This window comes from Paramisgurnus dabryanus, chromosome 14 (assembly GCF_030506205.2).
Source record: "Paramisgurnus dabryanus chromosome 14, PD_genome_1.1, whole genome shotgun sequence".
NCBI classification, from domain to species: Eukaryota; Metazoa; Chordata; class Actinopteri; order Cypriniformes; family Cobitidae; genus Paramisgurnus; species Paramisgurnus dabryanus.
The window spans coordinates 11,469,018-11,493,290 of record NC_133350.1 but is presented as its reverse complement, the minus strand read 5'-3'; the positions used below and the strand labels follow the sequence as shown (position 1 = coordinate 11,493,290).

Sequence of the window (24,273 nt, the reverse complement as noted above, 5' to 3'; positions counted from 1 at the left end):
ATTTGCATTAATCACTTTCATTTACTCAATAAATAGAAAACAGATTTTGTATTGTATTTAATACTCAAGTGTTTTATGATGATATATGCATTAGTTTTGTCTGACTGCAGTGGATAAATCACAAAAATGTCCGCTAGATGGTGACCTAGAAATACTTTATTTCTTATTACAGAAAACAACAGCAGCCGTTATTAATAAACAAAGATTCACATGACGGCTTTTTGTTCCTAAACCTCTTAGTGCAAAGATATGAGATGATAAAAGTGCAACAGATTAGGTAGTATTAGTTTACTTAAACTTTCAATATTACAGTGTTAAGAAATCACATTATGTGCCATTGAAAATCACAAGGACTTCATTAATAAATATTAAGCTCTCTTCATACATCTACAAATGAAATATAACAGAATGAAGCAGCTTACTGTATAAAAATTGATATGATATCAGCTGCCTTCGGCTGAGATGAGCATTTTTCCCTTTTTGCGTTTTATTTTGCCGTTTGTAGACGAGACTCCCAGTGACTCCAGTCTGAAGGGACGCGGGAGGAGAGATTCGGTGGATAAGTGGGATATATTCGATCCACTGGATGTCTGGTGACCTGGGTTATTACCAGTCAGACCAGAAGAATTCACTGTGAGGTAATGATGCATTAGTAATGCATAGAAACTGACACACATACACAAAAAAAAGTAATTTGTGTTTTTATCCTTACTTGTGTTTTTAGTAGAGTCTCCGGCCAACAATTGACTGCTCCGTTTTATCTTGAAGTAATTAGTGGCGATATTTTCACTATCACTGCGGTTCAGCATCTCCTTATATCGATCCTCTTCTTCTTCATGCTGGAAAGAATACCCAGATTATAATCTAAAATGATCATCGGCTGTTTATACAATCTTGGGAAAATCTGCGATACAAATTTTAGGCCGATACATCAATGCATCCCTAGTAATGATAATAGGTGTCTAAACGTTTGGTTGGTAATCGTGTAATTGTTTGTATTCAACTGGCTGCTCATTTGGTGCTGTAATACCACAAAGGGGTCGATGAGGTCGGACGCCGAATTCCTGCGGGCTGAAAGTCTGCCAAAGCCACTGGGAACTGGAGGAGAAACTGCAAAGAGAAAATAAAGGATTATAGGACTTTCCTTTATACATTATACACTCACCTAAAGGATTATTAGGAACACCATACTAATACTGTGTTTGACCCCCTGACTGTGGGGGCCATTTTAGTACAGTGAACTCATTGTCATGTTCAAGAAACGAATTTGAAATGATTCGAGCTTTGTGACATGGTGCATTATCCTGCTGAAAGTAGCCATCAGAGGATGGGTACATGGTGGTCATAAAGGGATGGACATGGTCAGAAACAATGCTCAGGTAGGCCGTGGCATTTAAACAATGCCCAATTGGCACTAAGGGGCCTAAAGTGTGCCAAGAAAACATCCCCCACACCATTACACCACCACCAGAAGCCTGCACATTGGTAACAAGGCATGATGGATCCATGTTCTCATTCTGTTTATTCCAAATTCTGACTCTACCATCTGAATGTCTCAACAGAAATCGAGACTCATCAGACCAGGCAACATTTTTCCAGTCTTCAACTGTCCAATTTTGGTGAGCTTGTTCAAATTGTGGCCTCTTTTTCCTATTTGTAGTGGAGATGAGTGGTACCGGTGGGGTCTTCTGCTGTTGTAGCCCATTTGCCTCAAGGTTGTGGGTGTAGTGGCTTCACAAATGCTTTGCTGCATACCTCGGTTGTAACGAGTGGTTATTTCAGTCAAAGTTGCTCTTCTATCAGCTTGAATCAGTCGGCCCATTCTCCTCTGACCTCTAGCATCAACAAGGCATTTTCGCCCACAGGACTGCTGCATACTGGATGTTTTCCCTTTTCACACCATTCTTTGTAAACCCTAGAAATGGTTGTGTGTGAAAATCCCAGTAACTGAGCAGATTGTGAAATATTCAGACCGGCCTGTCTGGCACCAACAACCATGCCACGCTCAAAATTGCTTAAATCACCTTTCTTTTCCATTCTGACATTCAGTTTGGAGTTCAGGAGATTGAATTAACCAGGACCACACCCCTAAATGCACTGAAGCAACTGCTATGTGATTGGTTGATTAGATCAGTGGTTTTCAAACTGCCAGGCGAGCCCCAGTTTTATGACATTTTATGAAATACATTAATTGATCATGAATTCTGTGTAATTAAACCTAAAAAAATAAGGCTGCTAACCAAAAGCACTACTTTTTTGAATAATTTAATGTTTTTTTTATTAAAATGTTGAGTTTTAGAACAGTTTTTTGTCACAAATTTTCTTTGGGGGGCCGCAAAGGAATGCACCGTACACAAGGGGGACCACACGCTGAAAAAGTTTGGGAACCACTGGATTAGATAATTGCATTAATGAGAAATTAAACAGGTGTTCCTAATAATCCTTTAGGTGAGTGTATGACTGTAGTGTTAATCCCTAGCTGTCACTGGGCTGGTACCCTTTCAAAAAATACACGCCCTTTGCACCTAAACAGTTCATATTAGTACCTCAGAGGTACATATTGGTACCAAATGTATACATACTATCTGTACCTAAATGGACTGCTGCCCCAGACCATTTTTGAGATCCATAACAAGGACAAATACCTCTGTAAACAGAACCCCATCCCAGCGTTTTACCTGCAGGTAAGGTTGTTTTCTGCACCACAACTTCCGGCAGTCTCCACACCCCACCCTCTTCATCCCAAACCGCCTCCTTCCTCAGCCGGTCCAGGTTGCTATAGTTACAGTCCCTGCGCACTAGGGGTGCCATGCCCTCCAGAATTCCATTAAGGAGCTGGCCTTCCCGTTCCAGTCGTCTGATGGTGGCTAGATAGTCGTTTCTCTCCATCTCAAACTCAGCCTGAAGATCCCTGATCTCTAACTTCGCAGCTCTGAGCTATAAAAAGAAGGCGGGATCACATAAACAGAAAAGGTATATATGTTTTAAACTTGATATTTATGGCAAGATTCGAATTGAGTTCTTGATAAGACTAGATCGATTGTTTCCTAATTGTTTGGTGTAAACAATATATAGACAGGTTAGACGGAGACAGTAAAGATATCATTATAATATAAACTGATATAATGTAATGAATCTACCTGTTGAAAAAAACACAAAGTGGATTACCGGAATCAGTAGATCTTTAACGGCAAGATTTTTGGGCACCGTGTTTAGTCTATGTTCCGCGTTTTGCTGCTTTCCGCAAGTCTCTCATATTAAAAACGAACTAGACACCCACCTGAAAGGGTTTTTAAAATATGTATTTAATAAAACTGTTTAAATCATCATGCGGGCCGGATTGGACACCTTTGCGGGCTGTGTTCGGCTTGCGGGCCGTATGTTTGACACCCCTGTTCTATGGCATCTTTATGAAGATTTTTGTTTGTGTTGTCTGACGGTCCTCACCTTCTTCTGTGTGTTCTCCAGATGTTTGCTCTTGGCATGAACTTCCTCTTGAATGGAGTCATAGACGTTTAGCAAAACGTTGTCGCTCTCCTCGCTGCTTTGGCTCAGAGCACTGATTAGCTGTTTTTTCCTCTGATCGGCCAAAGTTTTCCTCTGCCTGTGTCTCTGCTTGAGTTCCTCGTTCCTCACCTGCTCTCCTCCCACAAACTCCTGCTCCAGCTGCTTCAGCCTTTCACATAAAATTATATTTCAGCATTGTCAACGGAGAAAACAATGGTTATGAATGGGTTCATATACAGTAGGTTATGAAAATGTCATATGATTTTGAACCAGTATTGTGTTTGAACTACAACAGTGTCTGTGTCTCTCACCTTTCTAACACATGTCTGTGGTCCAGCTGACCTGGTGTGGCCACCACGACTGTATCTAGAGGTGAACTCTCGCTACTGGGATCTCCTTTGACACCGGCAACAACTGTGGCTGACTGACTCTCCTACACAAACAAGGACTGATTGTTAAGCATTGTGAGTCTAAGGAACCTTTTGGAAATTAACATACATCTGCATGACCTAACTAAATCTAGTTTAAGGCTAAATCACTTTACCTCGGGTACATCTTGGCCAACATGTGCTTGTTTTTCATTTTTAGATATAACTGCAGTGATAAGATCTTCTTTGAGGTGCTCCACATCTGAGTAATAAAAACACAAGATGTTTAAACAAGATTAAGATGATATTACATCTAGAACATTCATACGCTTATACATCTGGCAGGCATTTCTATTCTATTCAAAACTTACAGCACATTTAGGATTTACGCTTTATCTGTATGTGCATCCCATGCTCTTCCTGTTAGGCTATGTTATTTAAAAGCATCGATCTTTAATGCATGTGCACTGTGCAACATGGATCTAATAAACTTAGGACATGCATGTATGTAGACTGAACAATGATGACACCTACTGTTCGTAGGCCATGACACACGTTAATAAATGTCATAAGCAGGGTTCTAAATTAACACCCGCCAACCCGCCAAATGCGGGTTAAAATTCATTTTGGCGGGTGTTAATAAAAACTTACTAGCCAGTTTGGCCGGTGATGCATGAGGCATTGCATGCATGATACATAAAGCTCTGTTCTCGGTCATTTATCCCTCTGGCAGTACTTCCTACATGAACACTGTGCCGTAATGCTACGTGATGATGTTTAATACGCCAATTGCCTGCGCGCAGTTTGCAGCGAAACCAGCGCGAGAAACCATGGAAACGAACTGACCGCGTCCACCAGAAAACTAAAGGATGAAGGAGAACGAACTGGCAGAGCAGGGAGGATATACTGAGACACAGGGGTGGGGCATGTGCTCCGGTGTAAATCTTTCGTGCCCATGTGTAAATCTCAAGTTTAAATTTTAGCAGTTAACTAATGTATTCCTTTACAAAGATAATAGCGGCAAAACAGATCTATATGCAATGTAGTTACCCAATTTACGCTTGTAAAGCGACGAAGCAGTCGTACTGACGCGTGCACGCATGTATCCATGTCCACGCGCTTCTTTGCGTTCATCCGCGCACGCAACTGCATCCAAAAGGGTACGCCACGCGAATGAGTATTTATGAAAACATGACGAGAAGTATGTTTCTTAATAATACTGATAATCTTATTTTGACTCGATCATTATTGGCTTCTGTAGATGTACATCAAAAATGTTTTGTGCAAAGAAGGGAAATGGAAGAAGAAAGGAGAGATGATGAGTTAAAGGGAGGTAAGACAAACAACATCCTCAGCCTGTCAGGTCTCAAACATTAGAGGAAAAATCTCAGGAAACCTCTTGTCAAGTCTATAGAATTGCATTGTTGCTGAGAAAATCAACAGATTTATGCGTTATACTGTTCTATATTTTCAGATATGAAATTAATATTTAGTTTACTAATATTTAACTCTAGGACACTAACTTACATAACAGTTAGCAGTAACTAAGACTGAAATTATTTAATATAGCAGTCATAAAATGACTGGTTTCTTAAAATATTCTTGTAAAAATATTCTTGTAAAAATAAGTTATCAATCATTGCTATCATTGTATAATGTAGAAAATATTTCTCTGCTGTCATTATTACCAAACATGTTATGCCATTTATGCCTCCAAACATGTTAATAATGTTAGGTATGTTGAAGATTACACTTAAATATTTTTAACAACATATTTATCTTTCGCAGTACCTGTTGCACTGTAGAATAGTGTGTTAAGCAAAGGATATTGTAAAGAAGTGTTGCCCCTTTCTTGCACACAGCAGGCTTTCAAAAAAGTCAGCAAAAAATGGGGGGCCTGTGCCCCAGTAAAGCTTTATGTCTATCAACAGAGAAATGAAGAAAGCTTATGTTTCATCACAAAAATGTTGTCATGTTTTGTCAGGATTGTTGCATGCATTTGAAAGAAAAAATAATCATTGTTGCATTCAGTGGCACTCTAAATTTCTTTTATTTTCACCGGGAAAAATTTGGCTAGTGGAAATACTGATTGGCTGGTAACTTTAAAAAGTTACCAGCCACTTTGGCTGGTGGTCAAAAAAGTTAATTTAGAACCCTGGTCATAAGGATACACTAGTTGTAAACAAACACAGCTTTGCCAAAGTGCGTTAAAAAAAGAACCGGAGGAGTTCTTGGCTGGGGAAAAGATGCAAACTTGGGATGCCACTTTAACGTAAGGAATAATTGATGACAGGACGTTGAATTATTTGAAAATAATGCACACCCAAGTTGGTAATGCGGCACGATGCAAAGCATTTTTGAATTATTATTTCAAATAATTTAAAGATCCGGGGTCAATTATTCTCCTTATACCCCGGTTACCACAGAGATTGCTCTGGTGGTTATTTTAAGACATTTGACAGGTTAGGTGTACATTTTACAGAAAAATAATCAACACCCTTTTCTCAACCAATCAGAATAACGCATTCAACAGGCCTGTGGTATAAATAAATGTAAGACTGGCCTGTACAGTAATACTGAATATTCGTTATGACTATTGCAATGTAAAGCTCAGCAGTATCTACACAGTCAAATGCGTTTCATTTAGCGCCAATACGTCATTTCTCATTGGCTACTCAGTAGGTGTAGATCATGCTAAATTTCGTACACTTCCAGAAAATAATCGCAGGCTATCTTTGACCTCAAGACTGTGACAATGAACATCTTGAATTTCTCTTAATGTACAACATAGGGCCAACATTTAGGAGCTATAGGGTGATTCTCACAAAATTAGACTTATGAGGTGTCATGAAACATTTTAATAAAAAAAGTAAATGCAAAGTAAGAGCATGAAAATAAGAAGCATACAGTTACAAACATCTCTTCATGTACTATTTTGCATATGATTTCAAATGACATCATACAAAACAATTTTGTTGTTTTTTCCACATTTAAGGGGAAATTTTTCAATACCGCAACGTGTCCATGACTGGATTTGGGTTCTTTGACATGAAAATATTTATAATTAAAAAATGAAAAAAAGATAAAGCTTCAGTGCATGTTATACTATAAACATTTACAGTAAAGAAACATGTGGTTTTTGGTGATCATTGGTAAATGTAGAGACAATAATAAGGAATATAAATGTGTCCAAGACCAATTGTCTCATCCTCCGCAACAATTTTCAATCATTGTTTAAGCCCTTAATGAACTAGCATTTTCAAAAAAATATATATATATACATAATTGACAGTGACACTCAAGATGGCTACCAGGTAAACAGTTCTTATTTTTTTTCCAGATAAAAGTTGAAATTTTGTTTGTCATAGTACTTAGACAATTTTTAGTTATTATTACCGAAACATGAGTTTGTAAATGCATATATTTAATGTAATATCACGTTGTGGTAATGATAATTTTTGATAATGATGATCTAAAAAAATTTAATAGTTCTATAGGAAATATTTTTTAAATGCTCTAAAAATAATGGTTATAGTAAGTTCAGACCTTAATCTTATATGTGAAAAAGAAAATTGGCTTCAAGGGCTTTTTAAAAATTCTGATGCTGGACACCTTCTAAATCTGGATTTTGTGAGAATCACCCAATCATGTTAGTCAGTTAGTTCATCCGTGACAGACGAAAATCATGTGGTGTGAACGCGGCTTAAGAGTCAACGATACCGAATTGGTGTGGGAACATTACCAGTGATACGTGTTCGGCTATCTCTAGACCTCTCTAGGGTTGAGAGTCTTGTCTCGTATGATGTTCTCAATGCAGCGATGTCCTCCTGGAGTTTGGCTTTGGACTCTTGTTCTGCATCGTACTCCGCCTGCAATCTGGAGAGCTTTTTCTCATATTCCTAAATCATACAAATAAAAGATGTATATAAAAAAATATTATTTATCAATTTTTATTATTTGTTATCTGATAAAGCTAAATTTGTCAACTTTTTTATACATACACTATTAAAGGTATGAACCATTTTAGGTTGTATGGTTTCATAAAGAACCTTTAACCTACACAACACCTTTATGTTTCACAAAAGGTTGTTTGTAGTGGAGCAAATATCTACAGACTATAAAAGATACAAAAAATATGGCATTGCTGTGAAAAACATTGTGTAGCACTTTATAGATTCAGAGCTAACAGCTATGAACTAAAATCCACAAAATATCAATTCTGATTTCAAAGACTCTTATTCACAAACCTCTTTGATCCGGTCTTTCTCTGTCTCGCTCTCTGATGTGTTACTCTGGGGTCGGGATGAATGTCCGGACGTCTGGCCTGCCAACAGCGCTGACGGAAAACCAAGACTTAAGTTTAAAGGGACACTCCACTTTTTTGAAAATACACTCATTTTCCAGCTCCCCTGGAGTTAAACATTTGATTTTTACAGTTTTGGATTCGATTCAGCTGATCCCCGGGTCTGGCGGTAATGATATTTGCAGCGCCCGAAAATAGTCCCCTTGGTAACTTTCAATAGCAGGGGACTATTTTCGGGTGCTGCGTAATATCATTGCGCCTCCTGCAGCCATGGCAGTAAAGTCTTTAATTATTACGCCAGAATGAGAATATAGTTTCATAGCCATATTGACCTAGAAAATCGCAACTTTTTATTTTCCGTCAGTCTTAATACACAATGTTACATCAGAAGAGTCAAGTTTTAAATAGGAAAAATATTGAAACTTTTTGGTAATTTTTTTAGCACGATGCTAATGGTCTTATCAGATTCAATGGATTGTGCTAAGCTATGCTAAAAGTTGTACCGCCAGACCCAGAGATCAGCTGAATGAATTCCAAAACAGTAAAAATCAAATGTTGAACTCACTAAATGAGCATATTTTCAAAAAAGTGGAGTGTCCCTTTAATAAATATAAGAATAAAATACTGAGCTTCTGGTATCTCTTTAAACGTGAACTTGATGAATTAAGATAAATTGTAAAAAAAGGACAGGACTGAAAGCCGTTTCTTACAGTTGAGGTTCGCAGACCCCAGTTGACCGGATATTAACGCCCTTAGATTCTTAATCTCCTCTTGATACTCGCGTAGGAGGGCATCTTTAGGGTCCTCGTTTATTCGCGGGCGGTTCTGGATGCTCTTGGCACGGTTGGCATACCGAAGAGTGCTGAGGCTCTCCTCATAATTGTTGTCGGCAGGTGAGAGACATGCCACCATGAGGGTCCGGGTGTTTCCTCCAAGCGAGTCTTGAAGGAGGCGAGTGAGCTTTGAATCACGATACGGGATATGCTTAGAGCGTCCGTCCACCAGAGCTGATATGACATTGCCGAGAGCTGAAAGGGACAAGTTGATCTTGGTGGCTTCTTGAAGGCGGTCTCCAGTAGCACCGGTTTTTGACTGTCGTTCGCTTCCTGCAAGGTCCACGAGGTTGAGCTTACCAGCTCGGAGATGTTCTTCACCAGAGGCATCTAAGCTCACAGGAAGATGTTTTTAATCGTATGTCAGAAGATTATAACAATATTTTACATGAACTTGTATGTGAATGTTGACGTGCGTGTTTCAGGTTCTGACCTATGTTACAGATCTCCAGGTGAATAGTGAATATGGAATGTGAGCGTGATGAATCTTTATTCATGAGCGTGTAGCCCACAGAGCGATTCCTCCAGCCTTGATCCATAATCCGCTCGCATTCCCCGACACTGTGGACCGTTTGCATGGAGAGATCCCGTACGTATACACCATGTTCAGGATGTTCCTTCAGCTTTATATCACAAACAGAGATACATTTAGTTCTACCATAAAATAATAAGCTGTGTCTGTACAGTATGAATGTACCTCCAGCTTCTGTTTTGTGTCTTTTCCCAAAAGATCTCTGACCTCCTCCTTGTAAATCTCCAGGTAGGAGGCTCGAACCAGGAATTTTGTGTTCTCGGCACACTACACATAAGAGTACAGATCTAATCAGATCAGATGTCAATTCAATGTCTTCATATATAAAAAAGGTCTCTGAAATTAACGTTTCTACTCGTTTTAATTAAATTAATTTGTTACATGCTATTCAATTTTAAATGCATAAATGAGTCCAACTTATAATGTACAACTAGGCCAATGAAAACATGTAAAGAACAACATGTGAAGATTCATCACCTGGATTGATTCAAAGATGTGTTCAAAAGCCCTGGGGATGATTCCTCTCTGGGACGGAGGATCCAGAACACCCTGCATAGTGAACGACTTGCCACTTCCTGTTTGTCCATAAGCGAAAATTGTCCCATTGTAGCCCTCAGTTACACCCTGTTTGAACAGTAGCATCATTTTTAAACATGTGATATTAAGTGTGTGCAATGCAAAAGCCACATTTACATGTATGTATCTAAAGTTTTTTGGATTAATTTGTAGTAAAACCATAGCAACCACAAATTGACTATGGTCTTACCACAATAACCATAGTTTAATCATGGTATTTATAGACGGTTTCATCGGACGCACGTGATACACGTCTGGATTCGAACCTTACTTCCGGTTTCGTTTTTTTAATGGTCTGACTAGTTACTAAACTGATCTCTTGAACGAATGCCTTGTCGAAAATAACAAATGTTTTGGTTTCCTAGGTAATCTATGTGTTGTTTTTTTGCTTGTTATATAAATAAACTACGTTTAAAGAACTTTGTTGTTATTTATTCTTAGCGAAGTTTACCGGAAGTTACGTGCGGACCGTGACAGCCGCTTGTTTATGTTGTTACTGCTGAAACGGTCTATAGTAGATCCAAACTGTAATCAATGTGCCAAAAACATAAATGTTTCTAAGGGTTGGTCTCAAAAAATAAGTCTGAATATAAAGAGGTCTAAGCAGAGATGTATAGTAACGAAGTAGAACTACTTCACTACTGTACTTAAGTACTAAAAGACAGTATCTGTAGTCTACTGAAGTATTATTTTTTCTCTCCTACTTCCACTTTTACTTCAGTACATTTTTTCTTTGAGTTTAATACTTTTACTCCAATACATTTTTTATGTGCTGCATAGTTACTCGTTACTCTCAAATGTTACGAATCATGGTCACATGGTGGTCTGAACCAATTGGAGATAGTAAAGGGCGACCCCTCCCAACCTCTCACTCACAAATATGAGCCAGGGTTGTTGACAAATGTGAAGCGAAGAGAGAACCAAAGTGCGCGAGAAAGACAGAGAGAGAGAGAATGCGCAAGAAAGGGCGAGTGTGCGCGAAAGAAGGAAACCTAAATTCAATGAAACACCTTGTACCTTTACCTATTACCATTTTATCGACTAATATTTCATTAATTCTGAATTCTCTATCGCCATATCAGTTAAATTAATCTGAATTATCTGAAAATTCATGTCCTTGTACTCCTGCTACAGCCAAAGGAATTGTAAGTGTCCTTTAGCTTAAACATTTGAAATAATATAAACAATATTATATTCAAACTTTTGACTGTTTTCTTTAATAACTACATTACACAATACTTGTACTTTTACTTTCAGTACTTGAGTAGTATATTTTAAAATAAACTACTTGCAATACTTAAGTACAAAGCATGTTTAATACTTTAGTACTTCCACTTAAGTGCTGTGCTTAAAGAGCACTTCAACTTCTACTCAAGTCACTTTTTTGATAGAGCACTTGTACTTTTACTCAAGTCTGGGTCGCTAGTACTTTATACATCTCTGGGTCTAAGACCCTATTGCTGCCCAAGTGGACCAAAAATGGATCTAAGGCTGCGTCCAAATACTCACACTTGCAGTCTTGGCTACTTGAGAGCTCATGCACGCAACAGGAAGTAAGTGCGCAAGATTGTCCCATGTCTAAAAGGAAAACACCACAGTTTTTCAATATTTTACTATGTTCTTACCTCAACTTAGACAAATAAATACATACCTATCTTTTTTCCAATGTGTGCACTTAATCTTTGTACAGCACGTCATGAATGTGTTAGCATTTAGCCTAGCCCCATTCATTCCTTAGGATCCATACAGGGATGAATTTAGAAGCCAACAAACACGTCCATGTTTTCCCTATTTAAAGACTGTTACATGAGTAGTTACACGAGTAAGTATGGTGGCACAAAATAAAACGTGGTGATTTTTAAGCGGATAAAAAATGAGAACTATATTGTATGGCGGAAGAGCACTTAGTTTGTAGCACTTCGACCTCGGTGTGCAGTAAACATCATCACTTCTGACTACTCCCCCTCTCGCTCAAACTTCCGTAAATGTTACTGTGCCCGAGGTGGAAGTCGCCATACAATATAGTTCTCATTTTTTATGTGCTTAAAAATCACCACGTTTTATTTTGTGCCACCATACTTACTCGTGTAACTACTCATGTAACAGTCTTTAAATAGGGAAAACATGGAAGTGTTTGGTGGCTTCTAAATTCATCCTTGTTTGGATCCTAAGGAATGAATGGGGCTAGGCTAAATGCTAACACATTCATGACGCGCTGTACAAAGATTAAGTGCACGCATTGAAAAACGATAGACGAATTAATACACACCTAAGTTGAGGTAAGAACATAGTAAAATATTGAAAAACGGTGGTGTTTTCCTTTAAAACTTCCTTTAAAACTTGCAGTGCCCTTACACCGCACTAAACCCACACTATCTTCGGAGCGGTATTCAAGGCCAAGTGTATCCCAGCATGCATCATGATCTGGATGTAAATCGTAAGACTTTGGCCCAGACATCATTAGATGTAGTGGAAAATTTTTATTCTAAGTTAACAAATGGATATTACATATTTTGGTTGTAAATAAAAAGTGCGGCACATTTCATTGGTGCAAAGTGCATAGCTGCGTTAGAGGCGGCAAGCGCAGGTGATTTACATGTTAAGTCAATGCAAAGATGCGATTACACGCAGATTATTATCCTGCAGCGCGGTACGCGCAGGAAACGCGCGAGTTGAAAAATCTGCGCTTCGGCGGATTTCCGCGCCGTGTTAACCAATCAGGACCTTGCTGTAGTAGTGACTTGATTACAGGAAGCGAGCGGAGTGGCGGAGTCTCCGTGGAGTCGCAGAAGCCCCTCCAATGAAGAATTTCACACGCGGATGAAGCGAGTGAACTCTAATTTTCAAGTGTCAAACTACGCGCGAATAGCGCGTTTTTTCCGCCCCTACCATGGCTGGTGTAAATGCAACATTACGTATTTTGTAAAACAACTGCCACTGCTTTTATTACATAATTTTAAACATTATTAATTGTTTCGTTTATTCAGGGACTACTGAATAAACAATAAACTTTAATAAAACTGTCTGCACAAAATGAAGAGTTTTATTACTGGTGCAAAGAATTCTGCCTCTGACAGTTTCACATAACGGCGCATTCACACGGGGCGTCAGCGTTGACGCTTCCCATTCACTTTTAATGGGTGACGTCAAGCGTTGGTGAACTGAAATGTGGATCCATCGGCACCGTGTCACTGCCGTTGCTCACGGCATTAGTTGAACATTTCTCAACTTTTCAAGCGGCAACACGAGCATCAGCCAATCAGATTGCCTTATGTAAATAACCTAGGCAGAGCCAGCCAATTACGTTTATGGAAGATCAGAGCATGTGCTGCGGCCACTGTGATTGGCTGTTGGCCATGCTTCAGACAAGCCTTTCGTCAAGGGTTAACGCTTTCGCCCTGTGTGAATGTGCCGTTAGTGTAGATAATATTTTATATTTGTTTCAGAGTGTTTGTGTCTGCCACCAGAATTGACATGTCCCATCGGATGAATAATTCTACATGCTCGCTTGGGACCTTTTTGGCCACTAGAAGACTTAGGCCAAATACAGGACATACGTCATGCAAGTAGTCAAGTGCAAAGACAGCAAGTGTGGGTATTTGGACACAGACTTAAGAATAGAAAGTCAGTCCTTATTCATTTGGTTCACTTTTTGGTCCACTTTAAGGGGTTCGAGTTTGGTTTTCTTAAAGAGCACTTGTGAAAACACCCTAACAGCTCATTTACATTTTCTTTAGTAATAATATAAAACATATTTACAATAAATAACCAAGCCACATTTATTTAAGGGTTTAAAATGTACAAATAAAACTGGGAAAAGTTTACTCAACTATTTAGAAGTACATTTTTCTCATGAAGTATAAAATAAACATGTAAACAAGTAAACAAACAACATTTTCTTTATTTTATTCCTACGCTACGCTGCATTACAGCACTGAGTGCTAAATATTTAGAGCGAAGGGCCCAACTTACAACCATTCTAGTAAATAATCTATTACAGAATGGCCTGTAGGTTAGGCTACTTCCGTGTCTGATTTAAACTGTATTGGTGTTGTGTTTCAGATAAGAGATGGATCAAGTATCAGATATCCAAAGTCTATGCACACTGGAACGTGGCCCCAATACATGCTGAAAAACAATAGAAACCATCACAGATATATTCTAATGGCTTTAATGGTTATAATGGAATTGTATTGGTTTTAAGGTAAATTATGATGTCCCTGTGGGTGTATACTGGTAATGTGTTGGGTTCTGTTGTTGGTGGGATGTTATCTTGCAACACACTATAAAATTTCTACTGGAATAAAACACAAAACATTAACACTAACTACATTAGGGATTTTGTAATAATTTGGTAAACAGCTGACACCCTAAAGTTTGTAAAACTGTAATGGATTATTTTTTTCTTTTCTTTTTTTATCAAGGATACAAGTCACACTGATCAATCCCCTAAAAATAAGTAAATATATTACCTCCACCAGCGGATAGGCGATCTCGTTGTACATCTGTTCAGTGGAGTGGTTGGTGTAATAAGTCCCGTCAAAAGTGAATAGTTTGGGCGGCTCTTCTGTGGCTCCGGGTTTCTCTATGAAACATTGACATCGGCCGCTGTCAATAGTTACGACCATTTTGCAATTCATCGCGTTTTCTCGGTCATTCAAGGGTCGACACCTGACGACCACCTTTACGGACTCTGAAGCCATCTTGACGGATCTTTTCTCTGCTTATGTTCTGAGAAAAGATGAGAATACCACTCCGACAACCGGACTCATCTTATAACACGGCATCCGACGGCTCTTTTGTCGTTAGAAACGACGAGAAACGCGATTGCAAATATTGTCATCCGGTTCAGGTTCCGTCCAAGGAGGACAAACTGCAGCTGCTGTCAAAAGCGAAATGAAATAAAGCCGCGTGTTTCTCTGGCGGTGGCGTTCTTTGTTGCCTAGCAACCAACTTCAAACGCGCAGGCGACGTGCGCGTTCACACTGTGCAAGAACAATTTTTTATTAAAGAAAACATTTCCTTCTTTTGACACACATGTAGTTTCTATCGCGGCACAATATGACAATTAAAAGCTTTTCTCTATGTAAAGAGTAACTCTTATTTTATTCAGGTTTAAGATGAATGATTTTCAGAAAGTTTATTTGACCTGTTTAAAGTTAAGAAATTGTCAAACATGAGAAAATATCTTAATGGTCATAAACGTACAAAAATGCTTATTATTTGAGGGGACCTATCATTCATCTATCTGGCTGGGGGTCTCAACAAACTTCCAATGGGGCCTCAAAATGGCTTAAAGGGATAGTTCACCCTAAAATGAAGATTCTCTCACCGTTTACTCACTCTCATGTTGTTACAACCTGTATAAATTTGTAAAAAAATAGTTGTGATGAACACGAAGAAAGTTTTTTGAGAAATGTTTATAGCAAACCTTTAATGAGCCCCATGCACTTCCATAGTATTTTTTCCTACTATGGAACTGAATAGGGCTGCAGATCGGCTCCGCACTCCGCCGTCCGCCAATACCCACCAGTTCCGAATTTGTTGCAGAGCGACTGCGTGCTGAAGTGACGAAGACCCATGAGGTCTCGCAAATTCACGTGATGATTGCACGATATCTAGTTCTGTCTCCGCCAATTATGACGTTTTGCTGGACCAGCCCAGATCATGACACGAGGTCTCGCAAATTCAGGTATGATCACGCGATATAGTCATGGCTCTGCCCTGCGGAGCTGTCCGGCATCCGTCAAAAATAGAAGCTCTGCGTATTTGTTCCGGAGGGCTGCGGATGGCCGGAGCTGTGATGGATTCGGAACGCAGTCAGTGGAAATATACACACTGACTTGAATGGAATTGACTCCGCCGGCGTTCCGCAGCGGATCCGCAGTCGGTGGAAATCCAGCGTTATGATTGGTTTGGTTAATTTAAATTTCTTCCTTCAAGTTCATCAAAACAAAGACATTTCTACAGGTTTGTAACAACATGAAAATTAGGAAAATCTGACAAGATTTCATTTTGGGGGGAACTATCCCTTTAAATTATTCAAAATAAAACAACTGTTAAAATTAGCTAAACCAAATAAATATGAAGATATTTCTTAGCATTTTGTTATTTTAGTAACGAACATATATCGGTATAGTTATACCAAGGTCTAATATTTTATTTGGTTGAAATTGGGGCGCTTTAAACGCAGTTTTGGGTAGAAATGGGGAGGGTTAAGGACGTAGAATAAGGTTTTGCAAAAATCAGGCATTAATATGTGCTATTAAGTATTAATAAACAGTCAGCATCTCATTAATATTAATGCTAATAATCAACTAGTTAATAGAGAGAATTGTAAACTTAAACCATATTAAATCCACTATTGTATTATAGTATACATAATTGTTTTCGAGTCCATAAACAGTATTTAGTTACATCAGAAGTAACTGTAATTAGATTACAAGAAAAATAAGAGTAATCCCTTACTTTACTTTTTCAAGGGAAAAGTAATTTAATTACAGTAACTAATTATTTAGTAACTAGTTACACCCAACACTGTTTAAATGTTGCATTGGACATCAGAAGTGGAAAAAAAAGAGAACCCCTGATCTATTTAATACCAAATACACATCTGGTTAATTAGTTATATTCCACTGGTTATTTTCCAATTTATTTTCTGAAAATAAACAATATTGAAAGGACACCAGGCATGTGTGACCATAAACTGTTTATGCAAAAAGGCTAGACACATTACATTTATATTGGTGCACAACCAATAACAAACAATGTGTGTATGATAAATGAGGAACAATGGACTTAAATGGCACAAAAATAGTACAAAAGGTAGCAAAGCAAAATCCATCAATTGGACAGTGCAGGTTTATGGAGTCTGAGCCCATCACTCAAGATCTCTAAAACTGGTGGTAATACACAAAGCCAAAAAAAGAAAAAAGAACAAGACCAACATATTCATTCCAATAGAGGTGCACAGTGCTTCACATACAGATTATTTCCACATAATACATTCAAAAAACAAGTCTGTACCTTTTGCCAAAAACAATGAGTATACATTTAAATGCTGACATTAACATGAAAAACATTACGTAATCTCAATTAGTGCTTGTTCCCTAAAATGCAAGTGCTTTAGGTGATTTCAGGTTATTGCAAAGAGAAACACAAGTGTATAAAAAACAAAAAAATAGTGACTTGAGATCGAGGTTAAGATGGCTTACTAAATGTCAGCGGTTTAAGACTTATATATAAAAATGATAAAAGTCTATAAAACATCCATATTTTAAAAAAAAGTGGGGTGAGGACCTGGTTCAAACCCAATTTGGACACTGGCTTTTCAATGGGCCTTTCTTTGCATTTGGCGGTAAATGCGAACTCTTGTTTCCAGTGTCCTCCCAATCATAGCAGTGATTGACCCGAGCACAGCTCAGATGATATTCCAGCTCATCACTGACCTCTGTGTAGTGCGTGATCAACGCTGCAAGACTTTCAAACTCAACCTGGCACTTCTGTAAAAAAAAAAATAATACATTTTGGTTCTGTTAGGCAGTGAAAGCTGAACAGCATAATGCTGTAAAGCATCTTTCATACCTCAAGGCGGATTTTTCCCTTGGAATTCTTAATAGCATGATTCACCAGGCCTGAGGGAAAGCGGACTAGAAGAGATCCACGGTTGGGCTTTTTGGGATGAGGACACAGAAGAAAGGCACCGAGCACATCATCCACCAGCAGCGCAGAGCTACAATCACTGTAATGAAAAAATAAAATACTAAATACGACATCAGATTAGGAGAACAAGTGTGTGAACTTTGCTACTAGATGTGGTATAATAATTAACAATATAGCACAACATCTTGTACATTATTGAAATACTACTTAAATGGTTTTTGATCTTTGTGATTAAGACCTTTAAGGTGGCCAGTGATTCGTAACGAATACCAAAATGTACATAAACACTGACCTAGAGACGCCAGCCCAGCACCACACTGCCTGAGCCAGTGCTTCTTCGGTCTCGGCCAAACTGGGAGCCCGAACGCTGCATGCTTTTGCACTTTCCTGATCCTTTTCTGTTCACATAGAGAAAAGATTATTCAGAGTCCCATATGAATCCAGTTCTTATTGCTTACAATAAAAAGCTAGTTTTCTTTGGACATAAGTATGATCCACAAGTTCACTCTTACTTAAGAAAACATTTTAAAGGATTAGTCCATTTTCTTAAAAAAAAAAAATCCAGATTATTTACTCACCACCATGTGATCCAAAATATTGATATCTTTCTTTGTTCTATCGAGAAGAAAGTATGTTTTTTGAGGAAAATGTTCCAGGATTTTTCTAATTTTAATGGACCCCAACACTTAACAGTTTTAATGCAGTTTAAAATTGCAGTTTCAAAGGACTCTAAACGATCCCAAACGAGGCATAATGAAATTATCTAGCGAAACGATTGTCACTTTTGTCAAGAAAAATATGCACTTTTAAACCACAACTTCTCGTCTTCCTCTGGTTCTGTGATGCGCCAGCGCGACCTCACATAATACGTCATCACGTCAAGATGTCACGGATGACGTATGCGAAACTACGCCCCAGTGTTCACAAGTGTGGAGAAACAGGACCGTTCCGACATTGTTGTATGTCGAATGATACTAATTAATGTCTTTGTGCGAGTTTATTGTTTAAAATGGTCCACAAATGTGCGTTTCATATATGTAAAATGTGACCTTTCGACGTCATTACACAACTACGTGAGGTCGTGCTGGCGACCCCACGTAGTTGAAAGTCCTTTGAAATTGCAATTTTAAAGGATTAGTCAATTTTCTTCAAACAAAAATCCAGATACTTTACTCACCACCATGTCATCCAAAATGTTGATGTCTTTCTTTGTTCAGTCGAGAAGAAATTATGTTTTTTGAGGAAAACATTGCAGGATTTTTCTCATTTTAAATGGACTTTAATAGAGCCCAACATTTAATACTTAACTCAACACTAGATACTTTTTCAACGGAGTTTCAAAGGACTATAAACAATCCCAAACGAGGCATAAGGGTCTTATCTAGCAATACGAAAAATATGTACTTTTAAACCACAACTTTTCGTGTATTAAATGTTGGGCTCTATTAAAGTCCATTAAAATAAGAAAAATCCTGCAATGTTTGCCTCAAAAAACAATTTCTTCTGGATTGAACAAAGAAAGACATCAACATTTTGGATGACATGGTGGTGAGAAAAATTATCTGGATTTTTCTTTTAAGAAAATGGAATATTCCTTTAAACTATATTAAAACTGTTAAATGTTGGGGTCCATAAAAGTCCATTAAAATATGAAAAATCCTGGAATGTTTTCTTCAAAAAACAATCTTCTCGTCTGAATAAAGAAAGACATCAAATTTTTTTTAAGAAAATGGACTTAATCCTTTAAAGGAAATATTACGCAGCACACATCTTGCTGACGGTTTAAAGAAATAAAAATATTCAGGAAAATAAAAGTACTACAGAAGCAATACTGTCAAAAACGTGTTCAATTTCAATGACAGAGCCACCACCATTTTTAGACTCACCATCCACCAAATTCAAAGCAAATGATCAAATAACCCTTCATAATTACCCATGGTGTCTTAAAGGGATAGTTCACCCAAAAATGAAAATTATGTCATCATTTACTCACTCTCATGTTGTTTTAAACCTGTATGAATTTCTTTTCTTCTGATGAACAAAAAAGAAGATATTGTAATAACTGATGGTAAGCACACAGCTGATTGTAATCATTGACTTCCATTGTATGAAACACAAATACGATTGAAATTCAATGGGTACCATCAACTGTGTGCTTTTCATTTTTGGGTCAACAACCCCTTTAAGAATTGCTAACCACCATTACTAGATGTGTGCATTACCTAATGAACTCTTTCACTCTCGAAAGTGTTCTATGAACACTTATCCCACCTTGTGGAGCGTTCAGCTTATCCTGCAGGTGGCGCTGTTTGAGAGGAGTAAAGGTAAATGAGCGATACGCTCCAGATCGTATCGCTTTGGTCCGGATCGCCATTTTACGAACTATAGTTGGAGACGAGGTAGGGCCCTCCTCTGGACTGCTCACAAGTTCTGGATTTGGTTCCGAGACGACCTGTTGAAGAAAATCTAGATGACAATCTTGCAGAATAACACAGTATCCCATTTTTCAGCTAGAATCCGGAACGTTTTATCAGTTAAAGACAAACAAAAATCAGCAATTGTGGGGGTAAATGGTATTAATTATTAACACAGTTTAATGCTGCGTTCACACCAGCCGCGGTAGAGGCATCAAGCGCGAGTGATTTCAATGTTAAGTCGATGTGAAGACGCGTGTCTGGAGGTCTTGCGGCGCGAATGAGGCATTTAGCGCAACACGGTAGACGCGATTCCACCTCATTCGCGCTGAAAAATTTGAACTTTGGCGGGAAAACGCACCGTGTTAACCAATCAGGAGCTTGCTCTAGTAGTGACGTGATTACAGGAAGCGAGCGGAGCCGCAGAAGCCCCTCCCATGACGCGAATTTCCATGTGAATGTTTTGATGACTAGAATTTCACGCGTGAATGAAGTGAATGTTCAAGCGGCAAACTAGGCGCGGTACAAGCGAATTTGACACCTCAAACACGGCTGGTGTGAACCCATGGTAAGAGTTGTAATTAAGGCTGGGACGATTAATTGCGCAAATGCAATTTTTCTGAATGAATACATTTTTATGAATTACGTGAATTGCCGCCACATCCAAAAGCCAGAGGGCGCTCTCATGCAGAAACTCCATTTGTGCCACAGAAGAAGAACCATTACAAATGCCATTCCAGGAAACGTCGAGAGGCATATTTATGTTGCTGTTCTTCAAATAGTTTCAAGTATTTTCATGATAATAAAGAATATTTTGAATAATTGTGTTTGCAAAGTGTTGCTTTTTTAAATGCACGTTTGCAAACTATTCAGACTCGTAATGATTTTAGATTGATAAGGACTTGCTACTATCAAAGACCAGTAGTACCCGCACAAGCTGCGCACGAAACACAGAATCGGAGTCTTGGGATTCAGAATTGATTTCAGACAGTTCTTTTAAATGGGAAATGAGATGCATCGTCACAGCCCTAGTTGTAATCCTAATTCGAAACAAATGCAAAGTGTCAAAAAAGCAGTTGATCGGGTGACAGAGTATTTCTAGGTCAAACTCACACCTCCTTCCTACAAGTTTTTTTTGAAAATTGATACCCGTTATGTATTAGTGACCCCATATCCTTTTATGGGCACTTCCCCCAGAAAAGCACGCCCACAAATCAATCAGAGTGAGAACGACTAGGACGCTCATTAGCATTGTTCCTTCGAGTAGAAGTCAAAGGCATCATTGTACGTGAAAGCTTTGTTTTATATCAAGACTCAACGAAAAAAGTATGTTTTTGAATGTAAGGAGAGGAAAGCCTTGTCAGCTTTCCAAGTAAGCCAGCCTTATGGAAACAATGGATATAGATTGTTTATCCGGTGTAGCAGCGGAGTTTTGCGCGTGTGTTTGTTTAAAGCTGGATTTCGTTGAAAAGTCCCAACCTAGTTATTAGTCGCAGGCAGCAAGTAAAACTGCTTCTGTGTTATGTTAAAAAGCTGCACGAAAGTGCATATAATGTAAACGACACAAAAATGTAGTGAATCAAAAGTTATCCTGAGATAGGGGGTTTGTGTGTTGCTTGCTCGCAACTCGCTCCTCCCCCGGTACGCCTCGAGGGGGTAATGTTTTTCCGGAAATATTCGTTAAACCTGATCTGTCTTTTAAAATCTGATAAAAATAAAGACTGCTGAAGATTAACATGAGATGAGCAGAAACAAACCTTTGCCCCGGGCAGCAGACCTTGAGTTGGGGCCCTGCGGAAAGACACCAAGGCGCTAACGCTGAGAGGGAAGCCTTGGTTAAGCAGCGATGGAGTTCGAGAAGGTCTCTTCTCCGAATGCTCTTGCTCAGCTTCTTCTGGATGCTTCTCCAAAAAATACAGTTGAAAACAGCGGCAAAGTAGCAGGTTCAGAAACTGTGCCTTGATAAAAAAAAAGAGAAACAAACAACTTAAAAGTCAAAGTCATGCTTACTTGGAAGACATCTGAATGCAAAATATGCCTTGGGATTTAAAATGTTCCCCACTATAGCAAAGATCAGAACCACATCCTTTACTCTGAAACTGATATTACAGACACACCCAAAGTATCATGGTTTGAAATGAGTGATGGGTTTCTTAATTTTGAGAGACTTACAGCTCGGGCATGTCTCGCTCTGAAGACATGGCAGTAAAGCTGGACGTCAGAATGACCAGGATTATGAGAGACGAAGGCAAACTGGGCATCAGAGGGACGGGCGGTAGACAGTGAGACTCGACTCATGGCATGAGCCATGAGGAGCTTCTGATGAGAAAACATTCTGGTTCAACCTATTTGCAACCTATTTACAACGTACATGCAAAGCAGTAGCAGATCTTACCGTTTCATCTTCATCATAAACTTTGACTCCTTTGACTGAGAATTTTAATGAAACTGTTCGTCTGCGCTTGCAATCCTGCAAATAGGGATGATCATAAATAATATGAAATGACAAGAAAACATACTTAAGATTAGCGTCACAAATGACCTTGAGGGATTTGAGCTGAGCGTGCAGCTGGTGGATTTGATCATCCAGACAAGTGTCATCTACAGGAAATGAGCCAATATACTAAACAAACAGAAGTAACATAGTTAACCAAACAATACAACCATGGAGTTCATAATACAATCATCTCACACTGACTCAAAAAGGCATGTACAAACATAATCCACATTTCCTGCATTCCTTAACAATTACAACCTTAAATCGACATCAAACGCAGCTTTGAAAGTGAATTTCACCTCAGCAGATCTTGTAACAATCCCAGTCTCGCCCATGTCTCCGTCTGTGCCTTGTGTTGTCCGTCTTATCTACTGTTTTGATAAAAGTGAAGTTTCAACGTAAGTCAAAACTGCATTGCGAACTCATCAAGAACCGCGAGTTCAACATTAACACCACAAAGTGAAAAACACCAAAGAATTTATTGAGGATATCATTATCAAGGCATCATTATTTATATAGGTGTTTGTAAGTTTATGCAGCGCTGTGCTCAGACGGATCAGAGTATGACATTAAACTACCGCGAGAGCATATCTAAAGCACATATTTTAAATCGCTCTCGCGGTACTTTGTTGTCATACGGCGTTCGGTCTGCGCATCGCGGTATGAAGTCGAAAACACCTCTAAACTTATCATAGTGGATTGCAGTGTACTTTAAACAACTCGGTATGCAGTCAGTTTTTAGGCACAACCAGAGAGTTTCAGTTCAGTTTACACCCTTCATTAAGAAATTGTTATTTTAAAAGAAAGCAACTGTAATACAAGCGAATAAGATAAAAGTAATAAACTTACAATCATCAGTCCACGCGATTGAACCTGGCAGGGCGAGTCGATGGTCCGTCCGGTGTCTTTTGCAATCCTGACTCACCTTATCCTCTAAATCCCGCCTATCAAATACTAGATCCATCCCAATGGATTTTCCCACAAGACTCCCCGCCTACACCACAGCATGATGAAACTTTGAGGTTAGACAGATTATTGTGGATTCATTTAATTGGTGAATGGAATTTCCTATCATTCAAGCGAATCGATTCTTTTGCATTCTTTGTTTTAATGAATCATTAAAGAAACTGTGGTTTCGAAATTAACAGTGGTTTTACCTCAGTTTAACTATGGTATTTGTAATAAAATCACAGCAACCACAACTTTACCATCGGCGCACAAGAGTAAACGTTAACCATATTTGTAGTACAACTATGGAAATAAATGTGATAAACCAAATCATTGGGTACACTTTTTATGGGATTTTATGCATCACAGCTCATTATCAACTGAATCGTCAATTTGATTCAGTAAATCAGTTCACCTGTGCGATTCAGTTTTGCCCGATTCATCACTACAGTTAAAGGGATAGTTCACCCAAAAATGAAAATTCCGTCATCATTTACTCACCCTCAGGTTGTTACAAACCTGTATAAATTTCTTTGTTCTGATGAACACGGAGGAAGATATTTTGAGGAATGTTTGTTCATGAGCCACATTCACTTCCATAACATTCTTTTTTCCAACTATGGTAAATGAGGC

At 38.6% G+C, this 24,273-nt stretch overlaps 2 protein-coding genes across 3 annotated transcripts; both read right to left on the bottom strand.

Moving 5' to 3' along the window:
• Window positions 1-124: 124 nt before the first annotated feature.
• kif17 (kinesin family member 17) lies at window positions 125-15,004 on the bottom strand. The gene is made up of 14 exons (XM_065240816.2): window positions 14,592-15,004; window positions 10,021-10,167; window positions 9,709-9,810; window positions 9,445-9,634; window positions 8,889-9,341; window positions 8,123-8,211; window positions 7,618-7,774; window positions 4,052-4,137; window positions 3,819-3,940; window positions 3,448-3,676; window positions 2,679-2,937; window positions 1,031-1,110; window positions 713-839; window positions 125-631 (listed from the first exon to the last, which is right to left on the bottom strand). The coding sequence occupies exons 1-14, from the start codon at window positions 14,820-14,822 to the stop codon at window positions 444-446; spliced, it is 2,460 nt and encodes an 819-aa protein (XP_065096888.1). The 5' UTR covers window positions 14,823-15,004; the 3' UTR covers window positions 125-443.
• A 1,807-nt stretch (window positions 15,005-16,811) lies between these two features.
• Window positions 16,812-23,688, bottom strand: sh2d5 (SH2 domain containing 5). Of its 2 annotated transcripts, none has more exons than XM_065240820.1 (10): window positions 23,542-23,688; window positions 22,992-23,063; window positions 22,738-22,818; window positions 22,591-22,665; window positions 22,368-22,514; window positions 21,953-22,153; window positions 20,053-20,233; window positions 18,074-18,179; window positions 17,704-17,860; window positions 16,812-17,621 (listed from the first exon to the last, which is right to left on the bottom strand). In XM_065240820.1, the coding sequence occupies exons 2-10, from the start codon at window positions 23,025-23,027 to the stop codon at window positions 17,424-17,426; spliced, it is 1,182 nt and encodes a 393-aa protein (XP_065096892.1). In that variant the 5' UTR covers window positions 23,028-23,063; window positions 23,542-23,688; the 3' UTR covers window positions 16,812-17,423. The 2 variants fall into 2 exon arrangements, with proteins under 2 accessions (XP_065096892.1, XP_065096893.1); XM_065240821.2 differs by having other exon boundaries at window positions 22,368-22,511.
• Window positions 23,689-24,273: the final 585 nt, after the last annotated feature.

Bases quoted from the DNA above. Each gene is read 5' to 3' on its own strand.
- kif17 (XM_065240816.2), bottom strand. From the start codon at position 14,822: ATGGCTTCAGAGTCCGTAAAGGTGGTCGTCAGGTGTCGACCCTTGAAT. The intron at 9,342-9,444 runs GTCAGAACCTGA...CTGTGAGCTTAG, and splicing joins CCTGGAGATCTGTAACATAG to ATGCCTCTGGTGAAGAACAT. The intron at 7,775-8,122 runs GTTTGTGAATAA...TGTATGATTTAG, and splicing joins AGAAAGACCGGATCAAAGAG to GAATATGAGAAAAAGCTCTC.
- sh2d5 (XM_065240820.1), bottom strand. From the start codon at position 23,027: ATGGGCGAGACTGGGATTGTTACAAGATCTGCTGAG. The intron at 22,154-22,367 runs GTAAGTCTCTCA...TTTTTTATCAAG, and splicing joins GAGCGAGACATGCCCGAGCT to GCACAGTTTCTGAACCTGCT. The intron at 18,180-20,052 runs GTGGGATAAGTG...CTATGTGAACAG, and splicing joins TAAGCTGAACGCTCCACAAG to AAAAGGATCAGGAAAGTGCA.